At 32.7% G+C, this 22,980-nt stretch overlaps 1 protein-coding gene across 3 annotated transcripts in view; it reads right to left on the minus strand.

Annotated features, from left to right (window-relative positions):
• LOC149781503 (lisH domain-containing protein ARMC9-like) overlaps positions 1 to 19,972 on the minus strand; it is a 109,496-nt gene extending 89,524 nt beyond the window's left edge. For 2 of the 3 annotated variants that reach the window (XM_089935585.1, XM_089935587.1), the window contains exons 1-3: positions 19,884 to 19,972; positions 9,373 to 9,448; positions 8,486 to 8,611 (exon numbers count right to left, since the gene is read on the minus strand). In XM_089935585.1, the coding sequence (XP_089791711.1) occupies positions 8,486 to 8,611; positions 9,373 to 9,432 (186 nt within the window). In that variant the 5' untranslated portion in view covers positions 9,433 to 9,448; positions 19,884 to 19,972. Of the gene's footprint in view, positions 1 to 8,485; positions 8,612 to 9,372; positions 9,449 to 19,733 lie in introns of all 3 variants that reach the window. The other variant, XM_089935586.1, reaches the window with a different exon arrangement.
• Positions 19,973 to 22,980: the final 3,008 nt, after the last annotated feature.

The following is a 22,980-nucleotide window of genomic DNA, read 5'->3' on the forward strand; positions in this document are numbered from 1 at the left end:
ATCTTAAATTAAATATTAATTGTTGTTCTAACATTTGTCTATTCACTCCTGATTGTTGAATATTCTGCACCATAACTGTCTTTAAAAAATCTTCCAGATGAAAGTTACTGATCGCTATTGACTTTTACAATGGTGACCAGATACTAAACTGGGTCAAGGAAATAGGACATCAGTTCTAATCATAACAAATAACAGCAGTACAATTTTTTTCAACATGTGACATTACAGTGCATGACATTCAATCAAGCTGGTACTGGATTACACATTTAGGTTGACCTAGTTTAAAAATATCCACACACTTTAACACTGATTTTGCCATATTTCTTGGGGCATGTATGCAATGACATCCCAAGGAATATCAATGAATGAGTATCAAAATAAAGCAAATGATCACCATTTAAAGGTATGTGTAACCAAATTCTACAAAAATTACACCCATTACTGAAATAATCAGGGCTGAATGCCTAGTACATGACCTGTAGAATTTTCAGTCCACTGAATTATGGTAAAAAGAGGTTATTAATGAATGAGGACAGAAAATCCACAACAAAAAAGAAATATTGATATTGAGATGGCATGAAGATACAAAAATCTATTAGCAGGAAAGTTTCCTAAAATAACAAGCATAATAAGCACAATAGCAATCGATGAGTCCCTCTTACCTTCTGTACATCAGGGCCATGTGGTGGAAATGAAAAATATTTTGACAAAATTAGGATGTGTGCAATACAGTCAACTCACATTACAACATTTTCTTTTATAGTTGATACAAGATTCTTGTCAACAGACCAAAGCAGACTGGCCTCAATCCTGCATTATTTCAGATTAAACGACCAATTTTTAAAATTTTCTATCTGAACCTGCTAAAGCAGGACATAAAATTCTAACATCCAAATAAAAGAGATTAATTTTTGTGTGGGTAAATCACGTGGAATGTACAATCCTCAGTGATGTAATGATGAATATGCAATGCTCACCGATGTAATGTGGAATATATAATCCTCACCGATGTAAATTGGAATGTATGATGCCCACTGATGTAATGTGGAATGTAAAATGCTCACTGATGTAATGTGGATTGTACAATGCTCAATGATATAAACTGGAATGTACAATGCTCACTGGTGTAATGTGGAATGTATGATGCCCACTGATGTAAATTGGAATGTATGATGCCCACTGATGTGTGTGTTTAGTGTGTGTGTTTTGGATTTTTAACGTAGCTTTTAACAATTGTTCAGTCATATCACTACAATGTCTGCAGTGTGGCAGTTTATAGTGATGTCTAGCACTGGGGCATCATGCCGCTGACATGTAACATGATGTCCCATCCAGTCACATTATCCTGACACCAGGCCTACCAGCCCTAACACTAACCTCTTAATGTTGAGCACCAAGTGAGGCAGCTGTTAGTACCATTTTTGTAAGTCTTTGATTCGGCCAGGGATCGAACACACGACCTCCCGCATCCGAGACGGGCAATCTAGCCACTAGACCATAGGAGTGGTGCCCACTGATGTAATGTGGAATGTAAAATGCTCACTGATGAAATGCGGAATGTACAAAGCATGCTGATGAAATGTGGAATATACAATGCTCACTGATGTAATGTGGAATGTACAATGCCCACTGAAGTAATGTGGAATGTCTGATGTAATGTGGAATGTACAATGCTCACTGATGTAAACTGGAATGTACAATGCTCACTGATGTAATGTGGAATGTAAAATGCCCACTGATGTAATGTGGAATGTACATTGCTCACTGATGAAATGTGGAATATACAATGCTCACTGATGTAATGTAGAATGTATGAAGCTCAGTTATATAATGGGGAATGTACAATGCCCATTGATGTAATGTGGAATGTACCATGCCCACTGATGTACTGTGGAATGTACAATGCTCATTAATGTAATGTGGAATGTACAATGCTCACTGATGTAATGTGGAATGTACAACGCCCACTGATGTAATGTGGAATGTACAATGCCCACTGATGAAATGTGGAATATACAATGCTCACTGATGTAATGTGGAATGTACAATGCTTACTGATGAAATGTGGAATGTACCATGCCTACTGATGTAATATGGAATGTATAATGCCCACTGATGTAATGTGGAATGTACAATGCCCACTGAACTTCATTTGCATTTAGCTGATTGGCCATCAGCAAGTATATACATATACATATTCGTTACAAACATTTATGGAGACACATTTAATACATAACGGAAAACAAATGTATAGAAATTACAAACATTCAATAAATACTAATGATATATATGTTTACATACCCACATTCCCAAGCACACTCATGCATGCATACATACACATGTAAATTATATATGTATATGCATATACAGTGGAGCCTCGTTAATCCAGACTCCGTTTATCCGGAAACCTCACTATCCGGACATAATTCAACAGGAACGGAATTCCTAAACGTTAATTTGCTCCATTAATCAAGAAATCCGCATTCCGGATCCGGAAATCAAAATCGGGGACCAAAGTGTAAAATTACATTAAAACTTGTCTCGATAATCTGGAAATAATCTGTCCAAAAATAAGAAAATTCGAAAAATCGTATGTGAAAATACAATCAGAAGAATAATACATAAAACACAGTAGTGAAGCCCTTGAGAATCTATGGCCACTATCAATAACTAAGTAGCGTGACCATATTGTAACCAGCGATTGTATAAACAATGTCTGTTTTAGCTAGTCGCTGACGGGGGTGTTAATAATTAAATAAACACACTGGGATCAAATCGTCCAGGCTTTTTGACATAACATATGGTAAATAAATTAAAAGTGTCATTAAGCCTCTTTGTTGTTTACCAATTGTATGTAACAATCACAGTTTATTGTTTGCTGTGCAAATACAGTTGACATTTTTAAGGTGTGGACAGTATAGGGCTTCAAAGAATCCAGACAAACAAAGGTTACAGACTTCTTCAGGAAATTGACATAATAAATGTATGTACAGTACATACATGTACATGAACATAGTGTGATGTGTTCGATGTGTTAATTGTCTAAACTTCTATTTACTGTATATGTACGTACAAGCATATGTTATAATAATGTGAAATAAACACAAATTTATAGATGTATTCATTAATTTATTTCAACCATTATTGAATATACAGTACATTACATTTAAAGCTAGCATATACATGTACATATATACGGTGTGATGATATCGTAAAATAAAAAATGTGCATGATTCAATTATCCGGAAAACTCGTTAATCCGGACATATTTGCTGGGAATGAATGTGTCCGGATTAACGAGGCTCCACTGTACCCATAAACATGCTTACATAGACCCACATATGTATATGCACACACACACACACACACACACACACACACACATATATATATATACTGAGAGAGTGTGATACACACACACACACACATAAATATCCATACCTGCATTCATGTATACATGCTGTATTATATGAAATAAGAATACAGCATGTTAATTTATAACCTGCAAAATACTCCAGAATATGCTCATGGAATCACATGCATGAGCTTCAAGAAGTTATACAAAGTGTCATCAACATATAAACAATATTCAACATTTTCTGCTTAATAGTATCATAAGCCCATTATACATGACACATATATTAAACAAAGGAAAGGAGAATGTTACTTTAGATAGTATTCATCACATTATTACATTCAATTAGCACTCTATGAATATAAATTCACAGATTTCTAACCTCAGTAGTTTTAGTAGAATTTAGTAATTTTATACATTTCAACACATCAACGCAGACCTCTAAAAAACTAAGAGGTTATTTACTTCTTTCATAACTGCAAATAATATTGGCATTCTTAAAAACACAGTGATACTCATCCTCCAGCACACTGATGTAATGCAGAATGTACAATGCTCACTGATGTAATGTGGAATGTACAATGCTCACTGATGTAACAACATAGACTGTACAATGCTCACTGATGCAATGTGGAATGTACAATGCTCACTGATGTAACGTGGAATGTACAATGCTCACTGATGTAAGGTGGAATATACAGTTCTCACTGATGTAATGTGGAATGTACAGTGCTCACTGATGTACTGTGGAATGTACAATGCTCACCAATGTAATGTGGAATGTACAATTCTCATTGATGTAATGTGCGAAATATACTATGCTCACTTATATAATGTAGAATGTACAGTGTTCACTGATGTAATGTGGAATGTACAATGCTCGCCAATGTAATGTGGAATGTACAATGCTCATTGATGTAATGTGGAATATACTATGTTCACTTACATAATGTGGAAATTACAGTGCTCACTGATGTAATGTGGAATATACTATGTTCACTTACATAATGTGGAAATTACAGTGCTCACTGATGTAATGTGGAATATACAATGCTTACTTATATAATGTGGAATATACAATGCCCACTGATGCAATGTAGAATGCATAAAGTTCACTTATATAACATGGAATGTACAGTGCTCACTGACATAATGTGGAATGTATGATTCTCACTGATGTAATGTAGAATGTTACAATGCTCACTGATGTAATGTAGAATGTTACAATGCTCACTGATGTAATGTAGAATGTATGATTCTCACTGATGTAATGTGGAATGTATGATGCTCACTGATGTAATGTAGAATGTATGAAGCTCAGTTATATAATGTGGAATGTACAATGCTCACTGATGTAATGTGGAATGTACCATGCCCACTGATGTACTGTGGAATGTACAATGCTCACTGATGTAATGTGGAATGTACGACGCCCACTGATGTACAGTGAACTGTATGATGCTCACTGATGTCATATGGAATTATGATGTCGGCTGATGTAAAATCGCAAAATAATGGAATAGTTATTATTTAGGGCTAAGATAATCCAGTTATCAGTGATCCTTATGACTGATGAATTGGTAATGGTAATTTCATTTTTGTATCACAAAATTCTGCAGGACAAGTATCAAGTACATGTTTTCAAGTCTTGCTTCCACAATGTTATGACAGCTTTGGATATTTTACAATTTTATCTTATTTAAAACAAACAAAAAGAAAACGTTTCCAAGGAGTATGATATACTGAACAAAAATGGTTACATGGAGGACAGCTTAAAAGCATAATATATCTAAGCCATGTACAACTAGTAAGCAAGAATGTATAGGAGCTACATATGAACCTTTTCAAACTATAGCAATACATTCATATAGTAATGACTATGCGCCTGTAAACAGTTACTGTAAATGCTGGCATGTACAAGGTCTGTTGAGGATACATGCAAGATGCAAAATTTGATCAGTTAACACGATTCACCATAATGATCAATACCATATCTGAACATCCTGAATCAATATAACAACTGGAAAGAAAATTGTGCCCTTTAGCTATCATGCCCACTCACCCATTTAAACCTCTGAAATACAAGTGAAGAACAACAATCACATCTTATTATAGAAAAATATTATTGCAGTTATATAGATCATACAAAATCATTGTGTAATTTGTAGCTTTCAAGATTGTCTTCCAAACTACATTTGTATTTTGTAAAACATGTATGCCCCACTACAGACCAAAACATCAAATCCTATATTGACAACTTTGCACAGTGTATAAAAGAATGAAAACCTAATCAACATATGTACATAAACATGTCCATACCTTTTTTGTCTACCTTTTGCACAGGTTTCATGAGAAACACCTAAGTCAAGGAATGTTACAAATGTGTAAAAATACTGAATAATTGTTGAAATGGCCTGAAAACGTAATCAAGTAATCTTAATATTTGTATAAAAATGCATGCCTAATTTGACTGGTCTCTACTAAAATATTTTTGCAAAATCACTACCACAAGCTTCTGGCCAGATGCAAGATCAGAACCAAATCAAAATGTACCTGCCCCAAGCAGTGGGGACATAAAAATACTTAGATATCCATTTTGCATTTATTTTCTGTCTAACATTTAGTAACAAACTGAACTTTCAGTAGTGACTTCTTTGTTCCAGGAAGAAATATGTATTGCCTGCTACTTTACAATATGCATTATTATTACTGGAGATGTAATGCAACACAGTGCAAAACAAGAAATGTGTCAAAGACATAGATGCCCCACAAATATGATGCAACTGGAGGGCAAATGTTTTTGGTCTAAAACATGGGACATAACTGTGTAATTTTGTCAGAAAAATAGTGAAAATAAAAGAGTGACCTAAGTTTTCTTAGGTGGCACTTTACAATTTGTACTTTGCATAGGGTTAGATTTTTTTAAAAAAATTTCCCAGGTTTCATCATTGGTTATACTATTTAAAAAAGACATTCTTATTTTAGATATTGTTCAAAGAAACTTTAATTCCATTTTATTTTGGTGTATAACTGAAGGGTGAAATATGGGTTATAGAATACACAACTTAGCCTTACTCTGGATGTGTACCTTTCAAAAAACTGCTAGCCCCACTTGGTCATTTTCACTTCCTGGACTTCAAAGGTAAATTGTAAAAAAAAAAGAGCTGATAACTTCTTTTTTTACATTTTACATATCAGGTAATTCATCCACTGCCATTTCAGAAGCTGGTAATGTCGAGCTGGGTAAAATTCATTTTCCCAATTTTAATAGGTGCTAAATATAGTGTAGAGTAATTCGGGGTGATTATTTTTAGCACAAGGGAGCAGTAATTTCAGTTAGCAGTGTGCTTAGATCATGTACGATTTCCACAAGTACAATATCCAAAAAATGTCAGGCACATTACATCAAAGTAGCATAGAGGTATGCCAACTGTTCATATTTTAAATGCAAACAACTTCACTGTACATATATCACTCTCTCAAAAGTACAGAAAACTTGTGCCAATTTCATATCAAAATTTGGTTTCAGTGCATTAGGTCCCTGAAATGAGCAAAAACAAAAGTGATGCAACTAAGTGAAAAGTTCCATATCAAAGAGGAGTGATAACCCTCCTTAAATTTTCTTGAAAATGGGTAAATATGAAACTTTACCAAATTCTTTTTAAAAAGCCTTAAACAACACATGGTTTTAATCCACAAAGTTCTTCAAAAGTCACTGTGCAAAATCCTTATGATGCAATAAAAGAGAAAGGTTCTATGATGAACAAGAGCTTTAATTCTGTGAAATTTTGATGGAAAATACAATATTTTTAAACTATAAAACCTATCAAATTGGTTTTGAATGTAATGTATCCTTCCAAAGCTAGGGAGTGGAACAAATTATGTGATGAGACATAACATCATGGTAAGCATGGGCATATGTGACAATGTGACCTCACCAAAAACTATGTTTACTTTATGGTCTCCATGAACCACATTACAATGTGATCTCACAAAAATCAAGATCAACCTGACAGTTTCTATGAGCCACATTACAATGTGAGCTCACCTAAATCTAAGTCAACCTTACAGTTTCTATGCAATACATTACAATCAAATCACTCTGTGACACAAGGACATGTATAAAATGATATCAATACAATCCATACTGCAACAATAGAACTGTATATGTTATTTCCTTTTTAATTTTGCTGTCTCCTAATATCAACTGAACATCGGAGTTCAGGTAAAATACGCATGAAAATCATGCCTGACATATATTTTTTTTGTAGAAAGTCTCAGTGATGCATCTATATTTAGGGCAGTGATCCCTATAATGTGGCAAATTCATATTAAACTATAATGATAATTTATTAAATTTTAGTTTATGCACAACTTGATGATCTTGAGTTATTGTAGATACACACTGTCAGGTTCCAATAGGGTTTGTCTGTTAATGACCATTGATGGAGGAATTGGTGGTGTGGTAAGATGATGTAATGTCAGATTAGAAGGCTTAAAACCGGGCTATATTCCAAGTTTTCTCAAAACTGGATCAGAAAATATGGTCTCCAGAGAGGTAACCAACTTTGCTGATGTAATACAAAATTACTTCATTTATATGAATGACTGTTACTCACCATCAAACTCATCTAAGATTGTGAAGATATAAACCTATATTCCAAGTGTGATCAAAATCAAACACCAGAAACAAAGCCTCCGGAGTAGTTACAAGCCAAGGTTGATGGATGCACCATGGACAACAGATACAATACAAGACCATGAACTCACTTGGAATTAGGGCCAGGTGAGCTATAAAAAGTGTCTCTCACATGCAAAATATATGTACAGTATAAAGATGCCCACATTAGAAACATGAAAACAAACAAGAGGATCATTTTTATTAAAGCTTGTATTGCTTACATTTAAATTAAAACAGTGCAAGGATGCTATTTAACTTCAATGTTCTGACTCATCAAAATTGAAGAACTGACCTTTCAAATTTAAGGTTCATTCTCCAAATTTAAATTTAAGTCCCTGGCTCCCCACCCCCATTTTCCATTGAAAGTGCTGACACTGTATCTAGCTGAATAAATCTAAGTGTTTTCACCCCTTCCTCCAACACAATGTAAATTATTTCTATTTTTATACCTGTGCAGCAATAAGCTTCTGGTCTGACAATGATTTGACATCAGGGGAGGCTAGAGGCTTTCCTTTCTGCTGTAATTCTGCATCAAAGGTTTGAAATGTTTTGTCAAACCCTCCAAAGTCAAGAAACTGTAAAAAATTTACAAAATTTAAAATTATCAACAGGGATGACCTGAACCAATGTTTTGACCATAAATAGTCTATGTAAAAACAGACAATGACAAATAAGAAAGAAAGCCTTGGAGAAAATTGTACATTACCTACTTTTCAAACAATATTGATATACATGTACTACATTTGTGAAAATCAAAACTTAACTTTGCCTTTGGTTCAATAATTCTGTTGTACAAATTGTCAAGCTTAAAATATATAAATTCTCATCCATGTTAAGTCATGGTCATGAATAACATCTTTATATGCTTCAACTTCTTCATGTAGATAATTCATGGTCTGAGAGTTGTTTTTCAAGGAGCATTTTTTTTTTAAAGAAACTGAACTTTCTCCACATGCTTCATCACAGGTCACTTTCTTGATCATTGTATAAATAGGTAAACAATTAAAAGAAAAAAAATAACTAATTAGCATGCCATCAGAGCAATGGGAAACTTATCCATTTGTTAACTACCTATGTTTGAGTATCATTTAACAGGAAACAATTTTATCTCATTTTATTTATTTATTAAATAATTTTGGAAAATATGTAAATAACAAAAATTGTGAATCTAAAAAGTAATATATTTTAATCATTTTTAACATTTTGTATTCATGAGATAAATTGAAGGAGTTTTTCAGTTAATTCAAGGAATTTTCCAGGATTTTTTCAACAATGTATGAACCATATCATTCAACCATGCAATTGGTCTTTAACATAAATCATATAAAATGCTCACCTCTCTAACAATTGAATTAAGCTCCCCTTCAAAGGCGACAACTGACAAAGAGCCTGACATCTTCAAAGATCTGGTGCTGAAATGGAAATCAATTGAATACTACTTTATTTATTGAAATATTTTACATGAATCACTTTCAGTAAATCATGTGCATGCAGAGAAAACACCTGTATCAACCCTTTCAAAGAAACATTTACAGGCATGAGGCTGTAACATACCCTAATGCTTTTATCAGGATGAATGCTGAAATACATTGCTTTTGGCCCTATCAATATACACTGCTGTATTGATGTCTTCAATGAATGATGGATCTTAACATCTTAGGAAACAAAATAACATGTCCAAAAATATACTGAAATGCAAGGAAAATTGTTAAGAACTTTAGCTGTTACAATATAAGGACATTACAGCTCATAAAAGTCGTTTTTTTTTCTATCTTTACAAAGCAGTACCTGGAGTCTATGGAATTGGGAATTAAAATTAAAATTAAAATTGGAGAAATTTTGAAATTTTGTTATGGGCTATTAATTCTCAAAAATGTACAAAGAAAACAATTAGTCATTCAACAGTCTATGGTCCAAAGTTGGGACAATGCAGATAATGCCTTGAATCTGTCATTTCACCTAAAACACCCCCACAAAACATTATCGCTACACCCTGACTGACTTCCCCCTACCTCATTTTGCTTCAATACATCGCATTAATGAAAGTAAAATGTTGACTTTTGTGTCATTTTTGTAAGCCATCAATTTTGCTGCTAATTTGCCAGATATTAAATTGCTATCTACATAATTCCAATCGAAAATGCAAACACAACACTTGAAAAAATGAGTGAAAAATTAAATTGTTCACTCCCTCGATGAGAAGAGTATCATGCCTTAGTGTGTGTGTATATACATATATATATATATATATATATATATATATATATATATATATATATATATATATATATATATATCAGGTCCAGTACTAATAAAAAATTAATTTTATCCAATATGTCATCCTATAAAGGTATGAAAATGGATTTCTATTATGGCGACTGTTGCCAGTTTTCAATATACAACTGTAATGTAGTTATGCAGAATAAGAAAAGTTTTAATATTTGTATCCAGTTTTAATATTTGTATCCAATTTTAATATTTTTATTGTTTCAATATTTTTATCAAGCTTTAATATTTTTTTCCACTTTTAATATTTTTATCAAGTTTTAATATTTTAATTGTTTTAATATTTTTATCCAGTGTTAATATTTTTTATTGTTTTAATATTTTTATCAAGTTTTAATATTTTTATCCACTTTTAATATTTTTATCCAGTTTTAATATTTTTTATTGTTTTAATATTTTTATCCAGTTTTAATATTTTTATCCAGTTTTAATATTTTTTTATTGTTTTAATATTTTTATCCAGTTTTAATATTTTTATCCAGTTTTAATATTTTTTATTGTTTTAATATTTTTATCAAGTTTTATCCAGTTTTAATATTTTGTCAAGCTTTAATATTTTTATCCAGTTTTAATATTTTTATCAAGCTGTAATAGTATTTCATCACTATTTTAATCATCTAACATTAAAGAACCAACAAAAGTTTAAAGTGACTATTTAAACATAATTTTGAACTTTCTGCACTCACTATTTTTGCCAATTTCACAACATTCTGGCCTGAGAGGAGTCATTTTTTAAATCCTGATTCTTTCAGTCTTTAGACCACCTGCAACACTCATTATAATAATTTCTCTGCCAAAGAGGCAGTACAGCAAAGAATATGGATTTCTACAAGTTCATATTGGGAATTTTTCACATTCAAATTGAAAAACATGTTTTTGACATAAGGAATGGCACTGAATTTTGGCCCCAAATCACACTCAGAAAATCCCTAAAGTATAAAGTAGACTTCATAAAGTAAAAATACCAATAATATGAACTTTCAGTTGGTTGAGTATCGGATTCATAATCCAATACCTAGTGGTCCTATACCAACTTGGGTAATCCCGAGTTGACTGCATCTATATGTCCTAGTTTTAATACACATGCATATATCCCCAACAGATTTGTGTAGACAATACAATTGGAAATAAAACTAACGATGGTACAAAATGGTTATGACAAGTTGTCTATTTTTAATGCATCCCGGAAATTCTATGTTATTATGGCATGTTTCACAAGGCAAATGATATAAACTTGATGGGTGAGATGAAGAAATACTCATCATTTGGAATGTCACTTGAACAGTTTGCAAATTAATAGCTGGTCAGACAGTAGTTGAAGATGCTGTCAGCAAAAGATGACACTAACGGAAAATAATTGCTAATAACAATCAAAATTGTGAGAGTTAGTGGCGCTGCAGGAATGGGCAGTTTATTTCAGTCAAAATGCAATGAAACCTGACTATAACTTGCTTCATTATAGCCACAACTTTGGATATAACTCAACTGTGGTGTGGCTTTCTAAATTTTATATATATATTTTGGCACACACACACACACACATATCTATATATATATATATATATATATATATATATATATATATATATATATATATATATATATATTACTAGCCAGGTAATATGCAATCTTCCCACATGATTGATGAATGGATGCATGGGATGGATGGATGGATAAAAAAATTGCACAGGCTTGGTTATATATACTTATTGAGGGTAAATTCCAGTAGAACTGGCTTATAATGGGAAAGAGCATAAGTAAATCAAGTACAGAGCTATAGTGAGACAAAATGTTTAAGTATCCCTGAATTGAATAAAAAAATTTCAAATTACACAAAATGTGTAATAAATTCATTATCATTTTGGGGAAGTGATCGTGTATGAATTTGAATATATGAATGTGGCCTGATTCCCAAAATTTTACAATAATTTTACCAATTTCTTTTCGTTTTGAGCCAAAATAAAAAGCAAAGAAAGAGCTTGATTTAATACTTGGCAAGCTGTGTTGTATTCTTCAAATAAAAGGGTGTCTTATGACTGCATCTTTCTTTATATGAATAAAGTTCTTAAACATTTCTATCTGCGAATGTTCATTCTAAAACATTTAGTGGTCAATCACTTCACTTTTATGTTAGTTTACTTTTGAAAGACGTCAACTCATAAGTGTTAATCTTATTATTACTGATCCATCGATAAAAAAGCCATTAGGTCTTCTTTGTGTTTGTCTTCAATGCATCCTGTCTACAATCATTGCTTCCCATTTGTCTTCAATGCATTCTGTGTACAATCATTGCTTTGTGGTTGTCTTCAATGCATCCTGTGTACAATCATTGCTTTGTTTTCGTCTTCAATGCATTCTGTGTGCAATCACTGCTTTGTGATTGTCTTCAATGCATCCTGTGTACAATCATTGCTTTGTTTGTCTTTAATGCATCATGTGTACAACCACTGCTTTGTTTGTCTTCAATGCATCATGTGTACAATCATTGCTCTGTTTGTCTTCAATGCATCCTGTGTACAATCATTGCTTTCTGTTTGTCTTCAATGCATCCTGTGTACAATCATTGCTTTGTTTGTCTTCAATGCATCATGTGTACAATCATTGCTTTGTTTGTCTTCAATGCATCATGTGTACAATCATTGCTTTGTTTGTCTTCAATGCATCATGTGTACAATCATTGCTTTGTTTGTCTTCAATGCATCATGTGTACAATCATTGCTTTCTCTTTGTCTTCAATGCATCCTGTGTACAATCATTGCTTTGTGGTTGTCTTCAATGCATCCTGTGTACAATCATTGCTTTCTGTTTGTCTTCAATGCATCCTGTGTACAATCATTGCTTTGTTTGTCTTCAATGCATCATGTGTACAATCATTGCTTTGTTTGTCTTCAATGCATCATGTGTACAATCACTGCTGTGTTTGTCTTCAATGCATCATGTGTACAATCATTGCTTTGTTTGTCTTCAATGCATCATGTGTACAATCACTGCTGTGTTTGTCTTCAATGCATCCTGTGTACAATCATTGCTTTGTTTGTCTTCAATGCATCATGTGTACACTCACTGCTATGTTTGTCTTCAATGCATCATGTGTACAATCATTTCTTTCTGTTTGTCTTCAATGCATCCTGTGTACAATCATTGCTTTGTGTTTGTCTTCAATGCATCATGTGTACCATCGATGGTTTTTGTTTGTCTTCAATGCATTGTCTACAATCATTGCTGTTTGTATTCAATGCATTCTGTGTACAATCATTGCTTTGTGTTTGTCTTCAATGATGTGTACAATCATTGCTTTCTGTTTGTCTTCAATGCATCCTGTGTACAATCATTGCTTTGTGTTTGTTTTCAATGCATTCTGTGTACAATCATTGCTTTGTGTTTGTCTTTAATGCATTCTGTGTACAATCATTGCTTTGTGTTTGTCTTCAACATATTGTGTACAATCATTGCTTTGTGTTTGTCATCAATGCATCCTCTGTACAATCACTGCTTTGTGTTTGTCTTCAATGCATTCTGTGAACATTGCTTTTTGTTTGTCTTCAATGCATCATGTGTACAATCATTGCTTTGTGTTTATCTTCAATGCATCATGTGTACAATGATTGCATTGTGTTTGTCTTCAATGTATTGTGTACAATCATTGCTCTGTGTTTGTCTTCAATACATTGTGTACAATCATTGCTTTGTGTTTGTCTTCAATGATGTGTACAATCATTGCTTTCTGTTTGTCTTCAATGCATTATGTGTACAATCATTGCTTTGTGTTTGTTTTCAATGCATTCTTTGTACAATCATTGCTTTGTGTTTGTCTTCAATGCAGTCTGTGTACAATCATTGCTTTGTGTTTGTCTTCAATGCATTCTGTGTACAATCATTGCTTTGTGTTTGTCTTCAATGCATTCTGTGTACAATCATTGCTTTGTGTTTGTCTTCAATGCATTCTGTGTACAATCATTGCTTTGTGTTTGTCTTCAATGCATCCTGTGTACAATCATTGCTTTGTGTTTGTCTTCAATGCATTCTGTGTACAATCATTGCTTTGTGTTTGTCTTCAATGCATCCTGTGTACAAACATTGCTTTGTGTTTGTCTTCAATGCATTCTGTGTACAATCATTGCTTTATGTTTGTTTTCAATGCATTCTGTGTACCATCACTGCTCAAACATTAGCTTATGTATGTTTGATCCTTAAACTGCAAACACAACCAAACACCAAATAATGCAGTGGTTGATAAAAGATTCTCACCTGAATTTATAAATCAATTAAAATAAGTGAATTCCTAATCATCAAAGTCATTCTCACAGCTAAAGACTGCTTACATTTTCACTGAAAAACACAAAGGATTTTACGAAAAATGTTATGATCCCTATATCAAACCCTATGAAAAAAATCTTGGATCTGTCTTGCATTTAAATTATCTCCAATTCCTGCCAATTGTATCAGTTCTGCATTATTCTTCTATACATGCTGTCATCACATATGTCATTAAGGACATTTCTGATTTGAAAGATTTCATTATCTGGAAAAGATACCAATCATATTCAGATTTAGAAATTTGTTCTGCATGTGATTGGCAGTAGCTATAGACCTAAACGTTTACTAAAAAATAAAAATAAATTGTTGACAACACCATTATAGTACGAGCATCATCCAAAAGAGCAAGTAAGAAAAATATTAAACACTAATTGTCTTGACTAGTATTATCCTAATTTCCAATATTATTCTAGTATTGTAAAATAACAATACTGGTTTACAATACTTTAGCAATATTAGATTTCAATATCTTCTGTTATATCTGGCATCATAGTTTTCTTATATATAGGTAAGATGGGAAAACAAAATATGCTCAAAAATTCTTGGTAATGCACTTCATTCCTTTAAAGATGTGAGCAACGCAAATCACCTATGTAAATGTCAGTCTGTATTTTCTAAAATAAAATTACTTCAAAAAAGTGTCCACCTCAGATGCAGGTCTTTGGATTGAAACCCTGCTGAGTGATACCCAAGACTTATAAAAATGGTACTAGCAGCTGCCTTGCTTGATGCTCAATATTAAGGGGTTAGTGATAGGACTGGTTGGCCTGGTACCAGGTAATGTTACTGGGTGGGACATGATGCTACATGCCTGCGTCATGATGCCCCTTGTGCTAGGCATCCCTATAAACTGCCACACTTCAGACATCATAAAGATATGACTGAAAATAGGTTAAAGCTACATTAAAAATTCAAATAACACACATACACAAACTCAAAAAATGTACACAATTGTCATCCTGAATAAAACATTTTATAAACAGTGGTTAAATATTGCAGCTGTTGCACACCATCATTGTTGAAATAAATTGCATTATGTGTTCACATATCTACATGCTGTTCATGGATGTTTACAACTGTGTCAAGATCACTTGACAGTATCATTCAGCTAGATCCTTGAGAAAAATCTGTGATGAGGTTATGTAATGCAAGACTTCTGAACAACATAAATGAGTTAATGGGCCAAAGTAAAGAACCTCATCCGTTAAGATAAAATAGATCAAAAAAATGAGAAATTTGTCATACTGGCTAGCTCGGAAATAACCCAGTCAGTTTATGCATTAATAACGACTGACAAATATTACTTAAGTTCTAAATTTTAATAATGGGCAATTTTTTATAAATTCCATTTGATGATTCAAAAATAGTACGACATTTTGTTTCCAATTTGAAGTTTAATAAATAGATAATTTCAAATAGATGACAATCGATAACTGTGGAATCCAATAAGGTAAGATACTTTATCATGGCAATTCAACTTGAAAATCTCTTGATGGTAACATGGAGCAACAGTGATTTTGATAAGTGTGATGAAAGTGACACAAACATTAATAATGACTTTATTTAAAGAGGGTAACACAATTATCTAAGAACTAATCTACCTTGAGGCCCTCATACAAAGGAATTTATTTTATTTTAGCATCATCTCTGAAGCCACTGGATATACTGAGTTTGGAAGAAGGAAATAGAATGGGCATTTCTAATCTTAACTGGAATACTATTCTGGAGCAAAGTTCCAGAGTATTCAAAACTTTTTTACAATAATTCCTTATTTGGTTTCAGAATTTTATACTGTTTGGTAGACATGGATCGCAGGTAGGGAGTATTGCCAGGTAGCCTATACTGGAATAGTGACTGAATATTCACGAGCACTATTATTGGATATCCTGTATATTAATTTGGCTTTTCTCAAACAGATTCGGTCTTTAATAGGTTACATTTTTAACTTACCAGCTAAATTATCCTTGCTTTCTTTCTGGATTAATATTAGCCTCAATGCTCTTATTTGAAGATGTGTCAGCTTTGCTATGTTTTGATCATTTGAATTTAACCTCATGCTGTATTACAGTAGTCTAAATAGGGTTGTGTGTAACTGTTATAAAATAGTTTTCTTTGTCATTCAGGGAGAAAATGTCTCATCATACTGAGAAGCCATAAACCTGAATTGATTTTTTTTTTTACTGATATGTTTGATATGTTCAGTCCATGATAGGTTATTATCTACCAAAACAACAAGTAGTCTATCATGACAGACCTTTGCAAATTTGTATCCTTCCATGTCAGACATAGTTCATCACTATCAAGATTTGTCCTTTTTTGCTATGTTGAGATAAGTAATATTTTAGTTTTACCAGTATTAACCACCATGCCATTGCATGTGCACCAGTTTTCCAGTTTGTTTAGGGCATTCTGTAAAGAAATTATGAGTTCATGTTTTGTGTTTTGGATGTCTGACAATGTTGTGCCATCTGCATAGAGATCTGTAGATGATATGGAGTCCCTTAGTAAAAGCGGTAGGTCATTAATAAATAAAGTAAATAGTAATGGACCTAGAATTGAGCCTTTGGTACTCCATATCTAATCGTTCCAGGTTAAGACAGAACATTATTTACATAAACATGTGTTCTCTCACTTAAGTATGAAGTAAACCATCTAACTGTTCTTTCATCACATTGGTAGATTTTCAGTTTCTTCAAAAAGATTTCATGATCCACCACATCAAAAGCTTTCCTGAAATCTACAAATACAAAAACTATTTATCAGTTATGGAGATCAAGGCAGTCTCAAATGAATGTTTCTGTCTAAAACCTGATTAATTAGGGTGTAACAGCAAGTGTATGGTTAAATATTACATGAATGAATCATGGACATGTTTTTCAATAAATTTTGACAAGTTTGGTAGTATTGAGATTGGCCAGTAGTTATAACTTATTTCCAGATTTGTGAATAGGAATTACTTTTGCAGTTTTCCATATTTTGGGGATTGATGAGGTTGCAATACTTATATTGATTATGAATTATATGCTATCTAAAATAGCAGAGGTAGAATATTTGGTGTGTCATGGACCAATCTGATCTAGTCCTGTAGCTTTCTTGGTATCAAGTTCACTAAGACATTTTTTAACAAAGTTTTTTATACTGGTGTTATAGAGAAACATACCTGCTTTGAGATTTTGCTGCTGCAGAACTTTTTCAGTTCATTAAAGTTACTTTCTATCACTGGTTATTCTAATTTTGTGCTAATGTTGGTGAAAAAAAACATTGAAAACATTTGCAATGTCAATGTCCTCAGTGACTATGGTGTCATTTACCAGAAGTGAATTTTATTTGTCTGATCTTTGTGTGTTCCTCCAGCGAGTTCATTGAAGACTTTACAAATGGAGTTTGTGTTGCTCTTTTTGTTTTCAAGCAATGATTGATAATAAGTTTCTTTTTAGCTTTTTTAATCATACTTGTTATTTTATTTCTCCATACTTTATATTGTGCATGGTTTCCCATAGTCTTGAATAGGTCTCGTGTTTTCATAGCATCTAGGATTTCAGTAGTAAGCCAGTTAGACTGGATTTCATTCTTTACTTGATGTACTTTCATTGGTGCATGCTTAGAGACTACATCCATAAATAAGTCAGTCCGCACCCCCAGAGCTTCATTCTATGTCATCCAAATTTTGGATCATAATTCATGGGACTTTGTATAGGTCGTTGAGAAATTGTTCTTCATTAAAATTTTTGAACAATCTGTAAGTGATCGTTTTGTGTGTATTTTTTTTATAATCCTCTTGCATTTAATCTTTCTTGTCAAAAAAGCAGGACAGTGGTCACTAAGGCCAACATTCGGTATGTTAACACAAGCCACATTGTTTGATAGAATGGTCTAAATGTGATCAATAAGATTGCTTGATTTTTCTGTTATCCTTGTGGGCTCATTTACCAGCTGGAAAAGACCTAATGATTCAATAAATTCCATCCAGTTGTTCCTTATTTGGGTATTGAAAAGGTCCTTATTTATATCGCCAAGTATATATGTTTCTTTCTTTTGTGCAAGAACATTTTCCATTTGTTTCAAAAAGTTATCATTCCAAATTGTTTTGGAGGAACATAGCCTACAAATGAAACCAACTAGGAATGATTTTACATTATTTTGAGACATTTCCACCCAGATACTCTTAATTTCATGTGACTTCAAATCACCTTTCTGCATTTACATCTTCCCTAATGTATACAACAATACCTCCCCCTGCTGTCTCTCTGTCCCTGCGTAATGGTTTCTTGTAGCCTTTACAGTGAAATAGACATTGTGAAATGCATGAGAAAATAACTGAAATAGTTTCAAATATAAAACAAAGTATAACCAATGTACAGTGTGTTTCATTTGAACTTCTATTAAAATAATAAAGTTTCAAACTTTACTGTTTCTATCATTTGAGAAATATTAAAAATAAGATTTAATCAGGTTAATGCTATTGAAATGTTTTTTCACAATAAATGAACATTTTTAAAATTATTTTTGACGAACTGCTCTCAACTAAAAGACTTTTTATAATATGTTGTGAAAATTTCAGCTTATTCAGACTTTAACACTCAATATTTTTCCTTAATACTGGCTGTTTTGTGTCAGAAGGACAATATAGGTTACATTGCTCAATTGTTTGTTTTGAATCACTATTTTTAAATTAATTTTTTTCTTCTTATTTTATCATTTAAAACAACCTACTCTGCTAAGTCATGTTACAAGAGTTGAAACATATGTTTAAGTGTCACGTTGTACTACTCTTATCTTGGCTACAATCCAAAAGCTGACTCTATCTGAAACTCTCTGACTTCCACTTATTAAAACGAAAAGAAGTACAGCTCAGCACAGCAGTGATTTGCAATTTAAAAAAAAAAAAAAATCAGCAAGAAAATACGGTCGATTTATATGATTAGAATTTTCGAGTTGACCGTCGTCTGCTATCAATTATACATTTGAAATTGATGTTCATTTACGTGCCTCAAACAATCAAGCTTTCGTTTTCTCAAGATTTATAATTTTCTTTTTAATGGTAAAGTATTTATCTTTTCCAGAAAACAGGAAGAAAAATATAGATTATATTACCACTAGCAGTAGACTTTCTTGGAATTTAATGGAAGAATCAATTGGTCATTGCCCGATTCTCCGAATATAACGAACCAATGATGACATTCTGAATGAATAGTAGTTATTGATTTGAAAAGTTCGTAAAGTTCAAAATTGTATGCAAATAACCTGTAGGGAAATCAGTGAAACATTGTGATAAAATAATAATGTATATGGCCCTCTTGTTGTGGTTGTTTGGCATCCAGTAAATAAAGCAGGTTCGCACTTTAAAATGTACCGGAAATTGACAATTTTTAATAATACAAAATTAGATATTTTGGCGAACGGAGAACATTAACATAACATATATAACTGTATTATAAAAAAAATCTACATTTTCATTTTTTTAAACTATGCTTAGGGAGAAATGAGCGATTTAACTGGTTTGGTGCAGAATGCTAAATTTTGGGAGAGGTATGTAGAAGGATGCGGGCTCAAAGAACGGACTGTGACTAAAGCGAGGTCTAAACTGCGGAACTCTTTCTCGGCATTAGTTTAGAACTGCATCCCTAAGCAGTCCGTTTAGTAACATCTAATAATGCAGATGGCACTGGTATGCTTCTGTTTCGATCATGTTTCATTTAATTTCGTAATATAAGAGGAAGAAGGAGAGAAAATGCTTATTGGTGTGCCGTCAAAGTAATCCATCAAAACATTTCTTCGAGTCTAGCTTCTAACAAATGTAACTCACTTGTTCATTTTGTTCGCGGCTGATAGTATACATTGCACGAATCAATATAGCAATAGATGAAACAGAAGAAAGTTATAATGAATACTGTCAGAAAAGAAAAGAAATGAAGGATGTTTTATATATTGTTTTTAAAACTGGGATGGCGACGTGTAAATGACTGGGCCGCCTGTTTGATATCAATAGCGAAACAAAATCATATGACATATAAAATAATCGGGAGTGGTAGGTATTAAATCTACGAGTAAATAGGCATGTGGCAATTATGTGGCATCATCATACGAGTAATTTAGCCAAAGTGTTCCTTCATGCCTGGTCAACACTTAAACTTGAGATTTGTCTCTTGGACTTTTAAACAACACACCACATAATTGAGACGAATGGTACAATGTGCTTTACTTTGTTGAAAAACATTTTGAGTAATGTTAATAATAATATCATTACGATGCTGTCCTTTTCATGTAAACTAAAGTTTATTTTCTTCTTCGTTTTTTCCTAACAATATGGAATTATGTCTATGACTATTCAGGCACGGTCCCATTGTCTTCGTGAGGAATCACTTCTACATACTAAATAGGATATCTGTGACTTTCTTTAAGTAACGTGTAAGCTGATTGCCGTGCTTTTTAACACTATACGATATGATAATATGGAGGCCGGTCGAACAAAAGATATTTGTGCTTGATCACACATTTGACATAATCAGTTTTCTCTGAACAATGGCGCTTGTACTTAAATCTACCTTGTGCTAAAAATAGACCATAACATCAATGCGCCCGGCTTCCGCTATATTGTTTTCGGACAAAGCACCGAGAGACGCATAGTAACACGTAGAAATTCACGACATATAGGCAAAAATAAAGTTGTTTTTATGTGCATTTCCCTGACTATGTCATCTTTTGATATATTCAACTATAAGATATGAGTGTGTACGATAATAATTTTGTACATCTTATTTCTTTGTCATCCTTTTGTATTGTTTTCAAATCTACGTTCAGCAAAACTCTTGTATGTACACATTAAAGGACTATATATATATATATATATATATATATATATATATATATATATATATATATATATATATATATATATATATATATATATATATATATATATATATATATATATATATATATATATATATATATATATATATATATATATATATATATATGTCTGTGTGTGTGTGTGTGTTTGTCCCAAATGAATGTGTTGAAACCAATAATATTCATTTGTATCTACTTGTTACCTTTCCAGTTAGTTTTTGTGTGTAAAATGTGTATCATTTTAAGGGTCGTTGTCGTCATTAGGGACAGAAGTTGTTATTGCTGTTTCCATCAATACATGCATAAAATTTAATTGGATATAATTTTTAATTAAGGGAATGTATTATCCACGTTGTATAAATATAATCAACCAGTGCAGCTCTTTTGAACACCATAACTCTAATGAACATAATTAACTCTTATATGTTCTAAACTGTCATTCAAAATTAAGATTTGTTTGTAAAATAGACATTAAGATAAACACATAAATTTTCTCTCCTCTTTTCTTAACTTTGTTACCGATTAACACATCAGAAGCAGAAAAGGTAAATACAATCACTAAATCATTAGTAAAAAAAAATAATAAAAAATAATAAAAAACCCACTGATGCATTGTTTTTAAATATATGGAATATATCACAGGTGCTCGACGCGAGCTTGATGTTAAGAAAAAAATAATAATCTAAAGGAAAAAAATCATACAGAGTGACAAAAATACCTTAGATTACCCCCATGACCCGTTCTGACATAGGACCTTCTCTATCATAATATATAAGAGAGAAGGTACGGAACTTCCCAATACTTCGCTCCACCCATGACCCTCGATTTTCTTCTGCTATTTCCGTCTTTAAAAGCATGCGACCATACTATATGGCTGGTTTTCCTTCTGATATATTTTTCTATCCATCAAGCCATATTGACTTTTCTGCGTTGTACCAAACTGAAGTTACGGGCTCCGAAACGTGCGATTTTCGCGAAGTTTTCCTTTGTGGACACTTCCGTGCTCCTATGATAGTAAGAATAACCTATTGAGCCAATCATATTTCGGCGTTGACGTTAGTGCCGCCTATTTTGAAAATAGAGATGCATGTATACGATGTGTTGTGCAGTGAAGAAGACAATGTATAATACTTGCATGGAACAGGATTCCTAAAGGTGAATCGAGTTAATGGTAAGTAAAAAACTTACTTTTGCATCTACCGCTGTTCTGTAATTCAAGAAGGGATGCACCATAGTGTTGAAAACATTGTCCATATCGCTCTTGTCACCGGTTTTCAGATGAGCACGGAAGTGTCCACAAAGGAAAACTTCGCGAAAATCGCACGTTTCGGAGCCCGTAACTTCAGTTTGGTACAACGCAGAAAAGTCAATATGGCTTGATGGATAGAAAAATATATCAGAAGGAAAACCAGCCATATAGTATGGTCGCATGCTTTTAAAGACGGAAATAGCAGAAGAAAATCGAGGGTCATGGGTGTAGCGAAGAATT

The sequence above is a fragment of the Sinohyriopsis cumingii genome, chromosome 15, assembly GCF_028554795.1.
Source record: "Sinohyriopsis cumingii isolate HCF-2022 chromosome 15, ASM2855479v2, whole genome shotgun sequence".
NCBI classification, from domain to species: Eukaryota; Metazoa; Mollusca; class Bivalvia; order Unionida; family Unionidae; genus Sinohyriopsis; species Sinohyriopsis cumingii.